Source organism: Callorhinchus milii, unplaced genomic scaffold (genome assembly GCF_018977255.1).
Source record: "Callorhinchus milii isolate IMCB2004 unplaced genomic scaffold, IMCB_Cmil_1.0 Scaffold27, whole genome shotgun sequence".
NCBI classification, from domain to species: domain Eukaryota; kingdom Metazoa; phylum Chordata; class Chondrichthyes; order Chimaeriformes; family Callorhinchidae; genus Callorhinchus; species Callorhinchus milii.
Window position 1 is genome coordinate 5,023,147 of NW_024704768.1, and position 12,414 is coordinate 5,035,560.

General features: G+C 52.3%; 2 protein-coding genes across 6 annotated transcripts in view; one reads left to right on the forward strand and one right to left on the reverse strand.

The window, feature by feature from the left end:
- soat2 (sterol O-acyltransferase 2) lies at positions 1–8,487 on the forward strand. Of its 4 annotated transcripts, none has more exons than XM_042344179.1 (15): positions 1–52; positions 1,015–1,138; positions 1,519–1,568; positions 2,162–2,298; positions 2,468–2,527; positions 2,784–2,891; positions 3,481–3,763; positions 4,088–4,163; positions 5,269–5,353; positions 5,681–5,726; positions 6,021–6,150; positions 6,303–6,400; positions 6,912–7,010; positions 7,323–7,458; positions 7,741–8,021. In XM_042344179.1, exons 2-15 carry the CDS (start codon positions 1,024–1,026, stop codon positions 8,016–8,018), a joined length of 1,701 nt encoding a protein of 566 aa, XP_042200113.1. In that variant the 5' UTR covers positions 1–52; positions 1,015–1,023; the 3' UTR covers positions 8,019–8,021. The 4 variants fall into 4 exon arrangements, with proteins under 4 accessions (XP_042200113.1, XP_042200112.1, XP_042200115.1 ...); XM_042344178.1 differs by lacking the exon at positions 1–52 and adding an exon at positions 69–123; XM_042344180.1 differs by lacking the exon at positions 1–52 and adding an exon at positions 8,094–8,487 and having other exon boundaries at positions 839–1,138; positions 7,741–7,886.
- The window catches only part of LOC103189943 (zinc finger protein 148-like), a 26,934-nt gene continuing 21,963 nt past the window's right edge, over positions 7,444–12,414 (reverse strand). The window contains exon 8 of one of the 2 annotated variants that reach the window (XR_006085805.1): positions 7,444–7,471. The gene's annotated coding sequence lies outside the window, so the exon portion shown is untranslated. Of the gene's footprint in view, positions 7,472–8,788; positions 8,901–12,414 lie in introns of those variants that run through there. The other variant, XR_006085804.1, reaches the window with a different exon arrangement.

Consider the following 12,414-nt stretch of genomic DNA (forward strand, 5'->3'; position numbering starts at 1 on the left):
AGCTGAGGGGACTGTGTGCAGAGGCTCTCAGTCACTGAGTCTGTGTGGACAGGTCAGGTTCTGCGCAGACAGACCCTCGCTCCAGCCACCCGTCCCCCACACCCCCCCCAGACCACCACGTCCGTGAGTACTGTAGTTTCTCAAACAATAATATATTAATCCTTACATTTGATACAGCGCCTTATCATGACACGTCTCCAAGTGCCTCACAACATAAAGTGTAGTGACAGTATATTTTGTGGGCGAAACGTGGCAACTGATTGTGCACAGCAGTGTCTCCCGCAAACAGTTATGGATTGAGTGACCAAATTATTATTATTTTTCATTTTATTTACTTTTTAAGGGATTATTATCCCCGGAAAAGCAATCCGCCAATCAATTGACAACCAGGTTCCTCCTTACTGCTGGGTAAACAGAGGCGTGTGGAGTAAGGAAACTTGCCTAAGGTTTCTTTCAGCCCGGGAATCAAACCCAGGTCCTCTCGCTTGTGGGGCGAGTGCTCTAAGCTGGTGTGGGCATCACCACAGAGTCTCTTCGGAACTTTTCCATCAAACTCAGAACAGATGAGTGGGTCGCTCAACAGTCTGTCAATAGTTTGTCAATAGTTTATTGCTCAGTTTAAGGCATATACTGGTGTGTCAGACACACACGGACATTCGTCCCCGTGATCAGCTGATGGGAAAACCCATCACTGTTATCAGTCGGGTGTATCCTGTAAAGCACTTTGCAAAGCCCTGCTGACGTGACATGCACTAAACATAAGGATTATCATTATTAATGTTACACAAACTGAACTCTCAGGTGTGGGTCAATGTCATAATAAAGGCCGTTTATTGGAGACCTTTATTCTCTGCCTCAACCTCGATAGTAATGTGCGGAGTCAGCGCAGTGTCTCCCAGGGGTGAAGTCTGCGATCGCCCACACTACACATAGCATACACTACACATAGCACACACTACACACAGGACCGGGTGTAAATAGCTGTGGATTATATCCCATTGACTGACTTTTCAGAGCTGCCAAATGGAGTCAAAGCGGAGGCAGAGGAGGAGGAGGGAGGCTGATGTGAGAGAGAGAAACTCGCTGAGCGGAGAGGCTGAGGATTCGGGGCAGAGAGAGAAGCAGAGAGAAGACAACGGTAAGAACAACAACAAATTACACTCGCACAGCGCCTTTCACGTCAGGAGGACGTCCCGAGGCTACACGGGGGACCGAGACTGTGAGGAGAATGACCGGCCAAGTTGGGGTTTGCCTAGAGAGGTCAGCCAAAGCCACTCACTCACTCTCTCTCTCACCACTGGTCAGACTGTGTATGATATACAGCATGACATTGGATTGATTACCAGTTACTAGATTGTAACAATCAACTAACAACCGGGTTCCTACTTATTATTAGGTAAAGAGAGGCGCGTGTGTGTGTATCTAACGTTTCGCCCTGAAACCAAAACCAACCAAAAACCACGGCTGCGTCAACAAGCTCAGCCGCAAACGTTTACCTTCTTCCTGCTTCTCTTCCAGGCTCCGTGGACAAGATCAGTCACCTGGCCAACTGGCAGAGGCACAAGGAGGTGGGAAGAGTCTGATTACCTCTCGTTTCTCATCATAACAACAATAATAATAATCTGTCTATTTGACACAGCGCCTTCTCACAACAGCAAGTAGGACGTCTCAAAGCGCTTCAAGGAAGTACTATAAAGTGCAGTGACTGTGTATTTTGTGGGTGACCACAGTACACAGCACAGCAACGTCCCACAAACAGCCATGAAGCGAATGAGCAGTTTTATCAGGGGGATCGAGCCCCATCCTCCCCTCACGCCCGCCTTTTCTCTCTTTATCTTCAAATCCCACCTGGAGACCTACCTCTTCAACCACAATCTATCGTCACCTCCCCCTTCCCCCCTCCCCCCCTCCTCTCCTCTCCCGCTCTCCCTCGCCCCCAAGGGCTGACCCTGACATCGGGAGCACTCTGAGGCGCTGTCCTATGTGACAGGCGCTGTGTAAATGCACGTTAATCAATGGAAAGGATTATTGTGAGATCAGATCTGCTGCTCGGGATGGGAGTGGGTGTGTGGGGGGGGGGGGGGGGGGCTGCTGTCGGTTTGATGGTTGTCGGCCTCGGTCACTCACACCCCCCCCCATCCCCTCTTACCCCCCCACCCAGGATGTGAAGGTTAAATTCCTGGAGCAGCTGCGAGGGCAGGTGAGCGAACTGCTGGACAGAGCGCTGGAGGAATCCGTCCAGTCCTTCTCTCAGCGCAGCCCAGGGACCAAATCCCCCAAGACAGGCCAGCGAGACAGGTAAACCCTTCCTCACGTCACCACACAAACTGCAGTCTGGTCACCCAGAGCGACCTGAAACCATGTACATCTCTCTCTGTCTCACATCCTCTCTCCCTCTCACACATTCTCTGCGTCTCAGTCTGTCTGTATCTCAGTCTCAGTTGTAAATGGCTGTGTTTGTCACAAGGCTGGAGAGATTAGGAGTCGAGAAAGAAAAGATCTTCATGAACAGATGCTCAATTCTGGAGTGAGTATCTTCCCAATGCTCTGTGTGCGCTCACGTTTAGTGTGAGCAGCTCAGGTCTGGCTGTGGGTGGGATCTGGATCAGGGTGTGGTCTGGCTGTGGGAGGGGTGTGGTCTGGCTGTGGGGAAGGGGTGTGGTCTGGCTGTGGGGAAGGGGTGTGGTCTGGCTGTGGGGAAGGGGTGTGACCTGACTGCGGGTGTGGTCTGGCTGTGGGGAAGGGGTGTGGCTGACTGACACCCCCCCCCCCTTGTGTTACAGTGAACTGTTTGAGATCCGTCACATTAAGACCATTTACCACATGTTCATCGCTGCCCTCGTGGTCTTCATCATCAGCACTGTGGCCGTGGAGTTCATTGACCAGGGAAGGTGGGGGCAATCTCAGGGGGTAATCGCCGTGTTCGTCGCACTCGTGATCACACAGCGAAGCGGCCAAGCGAGATCCAGCGACCGGCCCAATATTTACGTGGGGGGCGGGTGGGGGGTGGGGGGGGAAGGAAGCAAGACAGAGGGGAAAGGGGAAAACGGGATGGGGAGAAGTGGGGAAGGGGGAGAGGGATGTGGGGAGTGACTGTAGGCGCAGTTGAAGAAGTAGGATAAGATTTAAAGTCTGATGGGGGGCTCTGGCGGTCGGGGACGACTCAGCCAATGTATGTATATCAATATATAAACATCCACAGTATATCACACACGTGTACATCACTCACACAATATATACCACAACTTGGATTTATATAGCGCCCTTCACGCCGGACGGCATCTCAGAGCACTTAAATATTACACAGTATATCGCACACACAGTATATCACACAGTATATCACACACAGAGTACATCACACCGTATATCACACACACAGTATATCACACAATATACCACACACACACAGTATATCACACACAGTATATCACACACACAGTATGTCACCCACAGTATAAGGCTGTGTTCTGTCTGTTCCAGGCTGCTGCTAGACTTTGACCTGCTGTTCTATGTCTTTGGGAAGCTGCCCACGGCGATGCTGGCCTGGCTGGGGATGTTCCTCTACACACTGTTTGTGCCGTTTAAAGTCCTGAGCTGGTGGGGAGGCAGGTACCACAGCTCCCGGCTGCCGCGGCTCCACACACTGGCCTCGGGGGCGCTTCTGGCGACCACACACCTCTGTGTCCTCGGCCTCCTGCCCATAAACGTAGTCATTCACTACCAGCTGCCACCGGCGTCAAGGTTCATCGTCATCTTAGAGCAGGTACGTCCCCCTCCCCTGTACTTCAGCCCCCCACCACCGCTCCCCTTCCTCGGGAATTATCATGGGGGGGAGGGGAGAGCGGAAAGGGAGTGGGGGGCCTGGGGGAAGTTCTAGGAGTGTGAGGCCCAAGGGTCAGTCGCTCCTGGGCTTCTCTCCCAGACGCAAGACTCAGCCTCACCACTGTCCACCCACAGCTTCTGGCCGATCGGTTTCTCTAAATTCTGTCTCATTCACACACAGGTTGTGAGATGAAAGGCGCTGTATGTGGGGGGGGGGGGGGGTGGGATTATTGTGTAATTACTTATTATTTATTTTCTTTCCCAGATTCGTTTTCTGATGAAGTGTCACTCCTTCATCCGGGAAAATGTTCCCAAAGTCCTGAACGCCAAACTGAGGGACGGTGAGAAACAGCAACAACAACTTGCACTTGTACAGCGCTCTCCACACAGGGAGGCGTCTCAGAACGCTTAAAACCCTGCTTTAATCAAACACCATCTACTCTGCTCTTTACTATCAGGCGCGCGGGTTGGGTGTGTGTGTGTGGGGGGGGGGGGGGGGGGACAGCGAGTGGGCTGACAAAGTTGCTCTGTGTCTGTAACCATCGAGGTCTGAAAGCATCATTGTCCACACCTTAAGAGCATTGGGTCAATATCAGTCTCGCTGGGCAGGGATGGGAAGGGCTGGGCTGGGCAAGGCAGGGAAGCGCTGGGCTGAGTAGGGCTGGGCAGGACAGGGCAGGGCTGGGCTGGGCAGGGCTGGGCAGGGCTGGGCAGGGCAGGGCAGGGCAGGGCTGGGCAGGACAGGGCAGGGTAGGGCTGGGCTGGGCTGGGCAGGGCTGGGCAGGGCAGGGCAGGGCAGGGCAGGGCTGGGCTGGGCAGGGCAGGGCTGGGCTGGGCAGGGCTGGGCTGGGCAGGGCTGGGCTGGGCAGGGCAGGGCTGGGCAGGGCTGGGCAGGGTAGGGCTGGGCAGGGCTGGGCTGGGCTGGGCAGGGTAGGGCTGGGCAGCGCTGGGCAGGGCAGGGCAGGGCAGGGCTGGGCAGGGTAGGGCTGGGCTGGGCAGGGCAGGGCAGGGCAGGGCTGGGCAGGGCTGCGAGCACAATGGGTTGTCGGAGCTGCTGACCTTTGAACAGAACATTAAACAGAAGTCCGGTCGGTGTCTGTTCAGGTGGATGTTAGGAATGCCGTGGAAAGGGAGTCTCTCCTGGTGTCCTGGCCAACAATTGCCCCTAGAATTGGACACTCTGCACATGGCTGTTGCTCTATACACTTCGTCTGGTTAGTTTGCCTACAACACGCACAGTGGTTTGGATGAAGAAGACCCTTTGGCCCATCTGATCTCATCACCTCCAGATCTCCCGCCCGCCCCCGTCCCCATCACAGCAACGAGTCCCAGTGTCCCTGGCCTCGAACCCCACACCCCCTCCCTTCCTAGAAACACTTCCTGGTCTCTGTCCTGAAATTTCTCTTTACACTAACCTCTGACCCCGTGTCCTCTTGTTTCTCTCAGGTGAGGAGCTGAAGTTGCCGGAGTTTTCGAGCTATTTATATTTTTTATTCTGCCCCACCCTCATCTACCGCGATTCTTACCCCAGGTAGGTCTCAGGCTTTATCTACTGCTAATGGAGTGTGGAGCCCACAGTGTCCCTTTACTGTCTGATGTCATCTCCTGTGTACTGTGTATACACATAATTTTCTTCTATGTACTGTGGAAACACAGGAAATGCTGCGTACACACACACACACACACACTAAAACAGCGACACACACACACATCACACACACTAACACAGTGACACACACATGTACATACACACACTGACACAGTGACACACACACATGTACACACACTGACATGCACAGACACACTGGTAGAGATACCGACGTACACAATGTATAACTCGCAATGTGTCTTATTGCAGAAACTCAAAGATCAGATGGAAATACGTATTACTGAACTTTTCTCAGGTCAGTTCCATTAAAACTCCTTTTGACTGATTTGAATCGCAGCCCCGATCCCCGTCTCTAACCCCGAGAGCGGAAAACAACAACAACAACAACAAAATTACATTTAGAGAGCGCCTTTCAAGCACTGAGTGACTGTGTCTGCGGATTCCAGTCTTCCTTTACCGTGATGTGACGGCTACTGACCGGGCAGTCGTTGTCACTGTGTGCGTACGTTAGTGACTGTGCTGAGCTGCTCTGACCCCGGCCCCTCCATCTCTCTCTCTCTCTCCTCCCCCCCCCCCCCCCCCCACACAGGTACTGGGTTGCCTTCTCTATGGCTATTTTATCCTGGTCAGACTCTGTATCCCCGTCTTCACCAACATGAGCAAAGAGCCGTTCAGTATCAGGGTGCTCATCCTCTCCATATTCCACGCCACCCTGCCAGGTACCCACACATCCCTGGGACGCTCGCTCTCTCTCTCTCTGCGTCTCACTCACTCTCCCTCTCTCTCTGTGTCTTTACTCTCTCTCACTCTGTCTATCTGTCTGTCTCACTCTCTCTCGCACTCACTCACCCTCGCTCTCTCGCTCTCGCAGGTATGTTTCTGCTGTTCTTGGCATTTTTCTCGTTCCTCCATTGTTGGCTGAACGCCTTTGCTGAGATGTTGCGGTTTGGAGACAGAATGTTTTATAAGGTACTTCTTCACCCCCCCACCCCCCCACCCCATGTCGCTCTCTCACCATCCTCCCACCTCCCCAAACGCCAAACATAAAACATAAGAACATAAGAATTCACTGGACAAAAGGAAACCAAGGTCCATCTAGTTCGCCTCCCGCCGGCCTGGCGGAGGGGTGACATGTCGCGCCCCAAACTATTCAGTTTCCCCGATATTATTTTTGAGCTGAAATTGATCTGGTTTGTTCTTGAAACTGGGGGTGGGGCTGTGCCAGGGGTGGGGCTGTGCTGAGGGCGGGGCTGTGCCAGGGGCGGAGCTGTGCTGGGGGCGGGGCTGTGCCAGGGGGTGGGGCTGTGCCAGGGGTGGGGCTGTGCCGGGGGGTGGGGCTGTGCCAGGGGTGGGGCTGTGCCGGGGGGTGGGGCTGTGCCGGGGGGTGGGGCTGTGCCAGGGGCGGGGCTGTGCCAGGGGCGGGGCTGTGCCAGGGGCGGGGCTGTGCCGGTTAGAGAGCTGATTGGTCACTGTCCCTCAGGATTGGTGGAATTCCACATCGTTTGCCAATTACTACAGAACATGGAATGTTGTCGTTCACGATTGGCTCTACAGCTACACCTACAGCGACTTCCTGTGGGTGAGGACCGCCACTGGGGGCGCCCTGCCCTCCCCCTGCCCAGCCCTGAGCTCCGCCCTGCTCTACCCCACTCTGCCCTGCCCAGCCCTGTACTGCCCTGCGCTGCCCAGCCTTGCCCTGCCCAGCCTTGCCCTGCCCAGCCCTGCACTGCCCAGCCTTGCCCTGCGCTGCCCTGCCCAGCCTTGCCCTGCGCTGCCCAGCCCTGCCCTGCGCTGCCCTGCCCAGCCCTGCCCTGCGCTGCCCAGCCCTGCCCTGCCCAGCCCTGCCCTGCGCTGCCTGCTGCTCCCCTCTCACTCACTGTCTGTTTTGTAGCTGACTGGGAAGCGATGCCGTGTGGTGGCAATGCTCTCGGTATTCGGTCTGTCCGCTGTGGTCCATGAATACGTGCTGACGCTGTGTCTCGGCTACTTCTACCCCGTCATGTTCTGCCTCTTCGCCATCTTCGGGGGTAAGTGTCCATCCTGAGGGCGAGGGAAGGGTCGTCAGCGTCACTTCAATGACGGGTGGGGTGAGGGATATAATAATATTAATAATAATCCTTACCTTTGATACAGTGCCGTTCAGGTCAGGAGGACATCTCAAAGTTTTACAGGGATTTACTGTAAAACTTTACTAAAGTGTAGTGTATTTTGCAGGGGGATTTGTGTCATCTTTATACAGACAGGTTTGTGCATGTCTTAATCTATTTATAATACATTACTCTATTAATATTAATCTCATTGCTTTCCAGTTCTTTTCAATTTTATTTTCAACGACAACAGAAAGAGTCCAGCCTGGAACGTGCTGATGTGGGTTTTCCTGTTTATTGGACAAGGCATCCAGGTGTGTCTGTATTGCCAGGAATGGTACGCTCAGATCCACTGCCCTGTCACACAGGTATGTGCCTGGTTACCTCTCCAGCAACTCAGACGCACCACACATACATACACACACATACATAGACACACACAAACACACATATTACCTACGCACTTACCTACACTCACACACCTACACACGTGTGTGTAGATACATACATGTCACACACGCACACACAGTCGGGCCTGCTCTCCTGATTGTGTTTATCTGGTCTCTCGTTACTAGAGGACGTTCTGGGAGCTGGTGACTCCCCGCTCCTGGACTTGCCGGCCGAAAGCTTAACTTTCCGCAGTTCAGACATCACAGTCAGTGAGAAGATCAGCCGGAGAGAGCGAGGGAGAGGGAGTATGTCCACGATGTCTCCACGTGGCTACTCACTGCTCTGTGTCCGAGGAGATTCCTGGAACCGGCTATGAAGCCGGCAACAAGCAGAGAAATGTCTTGTTCCTCCATCAGGAACCTAAAGCAATTGTTAATAAGGCTGAATTCACCCAAAGAAAAACATTAAACCTGGTCCCTGATCTCCGAGCTGTGTGTGGGTTTGTTCCTGGCACAGATTTGCTGCCTTGTTTGGCTCCATCAGTCTCTCCTCTGGGGTACGGGGAGCCAGTGGAGCCGGGCGAGGGTTGGGGTGATGGGGTCACGGAGCCTGGTGTGGGAGAGGACACGAGCTGCGGAGTTCTGGATGGTCTACAGCTTGTGGAGGGAAGAGTTGAGACGTCCGGTGCGTAGAGGTGATGCAGTCGAGTGCTGGAAGCCTGGCTGAGGGTCTCAGTGGCCTGTGGGGAGAGGTGGCGGCGGAGATAGGCAAAGCTGAACAACGAATAAAGATGTCAGGTTTAAAGGACAGTTGAGGGTTGAACAAGACACTGAGGTTCCATACTGGCAGGGTGAGGTGGAGAGTGCAGATGCTGTCAGCGTCTGAGGTGAGGTGAGGAGCTGCTGACGGGAGCCAAGCCAAGCCGGAGGGTCTCGGTCTTTTATACATTTATGAATTAATCCAATTGTGAAAAGAATGTTGCAGACCCACCCCTTGGAAAAACAGATATTTAATGTAGCTTCAAAACAGAATGGGTTAAAGCACATAATTAACATTACTAGAGGTAGGATAATACATCAGCAAAACAAAATACATGCAGATTACGCAGATCAGTAACAATTCTAACAAACAATTCTAACAACCCACTACCCGCTGCCTCCGCTCGAGTGGCTCCAGCCTCCTGCGTGTCCCTCCTGCCCACTGTTCCACCATCGGTGGTCGCGCTTTCAACCACTCCGCCCCGAAACTCTGGAACTCTCCCTCTATCCCCCCCGCCTCGCCCCCTCCTTCCCCATCTTCACGTCGCGACTGGAGACCTTCCTGTTCGACCAGTGCCTTACGGTCACCTCCCCCTCCCCACCCGGCTCAGTGTCGTGCTCCGCCACTGTCAAACACTCTGGGACGCTGCCTGCTATATAAATGCAAGTTGTTGTTGAAAGCGATCACCCTCTGGTGACCATCAATTAGTTATTTATTGAGAGGAAACTAGTCGGCACAGAATGATTCCTTGTGTTACACCTCAGACAGCATCAAGAGACACAACCTCCGGGTTCTGTGTAAAGGCTGAGCTGGATATACAGTATATAACAGACAAAGCCACATGTCTGTGGTCACAATACCCCAGGATATACCTGCCCTTGTTTCATTCCTGTCTTGGTGCTGCTGGACACAACAGGATCTCAGAGAGAGCTACAGTGGCTCACATCCTCCCCCCTCCCCACCCCCTCGCTGGCACCTCATGGTGTTTACACCGAGGTGCAGCAAATGGCTCACACCCACAATGTCCCCTCCTTCTCCCCAACACTCAATTCCTCATCAGTCACAGGTCCCGGCTGAGTAGGTTTGCTCCAGAAAGCGGTGGGTGGCATTGGGGAGGTCAACAACAGCAACAGCACCAAGTGCACCGGCTCAGAGCTTTACCTGATAATCCCCGAGACGTCCTCAGTACCTTTCACATCCGGAGAATGTCTCAGAGCTTCACAGGACATACTGTAAAGTGTGGCGAGTCACCGCGTGTACTTTGTGTGGAACACGGCAGCCAATTTGTGCAAAACGACGTTCCCACAAACAGCCGTGAAGTGAAAGACATCAAAATGTGTTGGATCGGATGCGTATCCAGCCATCAGACCGTACTAACTCCTACTCAAGCTTCCATTCCCAATCTGCCACAAAGCTCAGAGACTCTAGATTTCAGAAAAGGTTCACCATGATACAACGATGGGGGGGGAAAGCTGAGCTGAGTTTGGCACCACTTTAAATAGAGGGTTGGGGATCTGGGAAGATGAGATCAAATGGGCAAGTTTCATCTTCATCTGCTATACTGCAGCTCCCACTAACCACCGTACGCTGGGCATTGAGCTCTCAGCAATTGGAATGTTAACACTGGAGATGATTGATGGACAATTTCCAGATCCAGACCACACCCTGGACACTGCCGACAGTTCTGGACACAATACCGGGCCCTGTGCAGAGGAGGGCAATGAGGCTGATCCCCAGTCTTAAGAGGAATGAGCTGTGAGCAACGATTAGAGAAGCTCAGGCTCTTCTGTCTTGAGAGAACCCGTCTCAGAGCAGACCTTGTGGGTTCAGTTTTAAAAGGAATCGAAAAAGTAAACCCACAACAACACTTTTGGACGCACTGAGACAACAGAACAAGCGTTTCGCCCACAAAATATACAGTCACTACACTTTACAGTATATCGTTTAAAGCGCTTTTAAGACGTCTCTACGACGTGATAAGATGCTATATCAAACGCAAGGATTATGATGATTTAATAATTAACAACAGGAACAGGGTTACTGGCAGGGTGGGGCAGGGTTGAGGCCAGGACACTGGGATTCATTTAAAAAGCAGCTCGATGATGATGGGAGGAAGGTGTGATGGGGGGAAAAGGTACAGTGGATGTTCTGGAGAGAGGAGATCAGATGGGCCAAGAGAAACTTCTTCATCCAAACTGATGTATAATCTTGTAAAGTCAATGGATGATTCTTCCCTCTGGTAGAGATCCAAAGTAACTGGACAATATAGTCAGACGTTCTCACCAGAGGCTTTGAAACCACACGTGTAGATCCCATTGGGATGTTTAAAGGGGAGACAGATACTTTCGGAGATGATGGGGGAAAAGGGAGTAAAATATCTGCTATGATCCAATAAATTAGCGGCACAGGCTCGATGGGTTGAACGATCTTCTCCAGTTTCTAAAGTGTGGAGACAGGCCAGACTCCAACAACTGGTGAAGGCAATGCTGAGGTTACCAAACCCTAGGGTTTTGCTGAAAGCCTCCAGCACTCTCCAGGAGATATCACAGGCCCTTTCGCACTCACTCAGATCCCAGGCAGCACTCGTCAAGAACAACACTGGTGCGAATTTTAATTTAATCTTTAGTTTTTATTAGCTCAGCGACTGACATTTGTACTGCCTGAAAAAAAAAAACCACAATTTAGCTCAGCTTTTACCATGTTGTGGCCGGGGTGACACAGAACTTTTCCATAACTGGAGCGAGTATCAATGGCAGATCTTGTGGGGGTAACGGGTACAAGGGAGTCAAGCCTTGAGCATCAACCACCTTGATGTTGAGCTTCAGCGAGAAGCTGACTCTACAATGTCCACTACGTTGGAGAATACAATACGAGCTCCTTGTGGTAATAATAATAATCATCATAATACTTGCATTTGATACAGCACCTTATCATGTCTTCAAGACGTCTCAAAGCGCTTCATAGGATACACTGTAAAGTGAATTGACTGCATATTTTGTGGGCGAAACGCGGCAGCCAATTGCGCACAGCAACGCCCCCCAACAAAGAGCCGTGGATTCAGTGACCAAATTATTATTACTTTTGTAAGGAAATTATTACCCCCGGAAAAGTGATTCGTCAATCGACTAACTATCGGGTTCCCACTTACTGCCGGGTACTCAGAGGCGTGTGGAGTAAGGAAACTTGCCCAACATTTCGCCCCCCGCCCTGGAATCTAACCCAGGTCTCTCGCTTGCGAGGCCAGTGTTCTAACCACTGAGCTACACTTTTAATGCTGGGGCTATTTTTAGTCTTTTAATCAGTTACAGGATGAATTCACTGCGGAATAGAATATTACTGACAGTGGCCTCTCTCTGCGGCTCACAAGATGGGAGCAGATTGCAGGGAAATTCCACAGTGGGCACTATTGCGGGGGGGGGGGGGGGGGGGGGTGCTGGGAGCGAGCATGAGGGGCTAATTTGATTGAAGGAACCAGATGAGAGTATAATGTGTGAGGGCAACATTCAGGAGTCTCTTTCCAATATCTAAGGCTCAAAATCAGATCACAGGCTCAGGAACAAGCTCACTACCTACTGTGTGTTTATAATACAGGACACACTGTCTGGAGCTCTCTGCTGGGTAACTGACCAGACTGTGATTTATTGGCTCTCAGTGGCTGTGTACAGCAGAGCCGCCTATTCTGCATGACGTGTCGAGTAGATTACAACCCTGAGCTGGTCAGAACATGGTCAGAAACTGTTCGTGGTA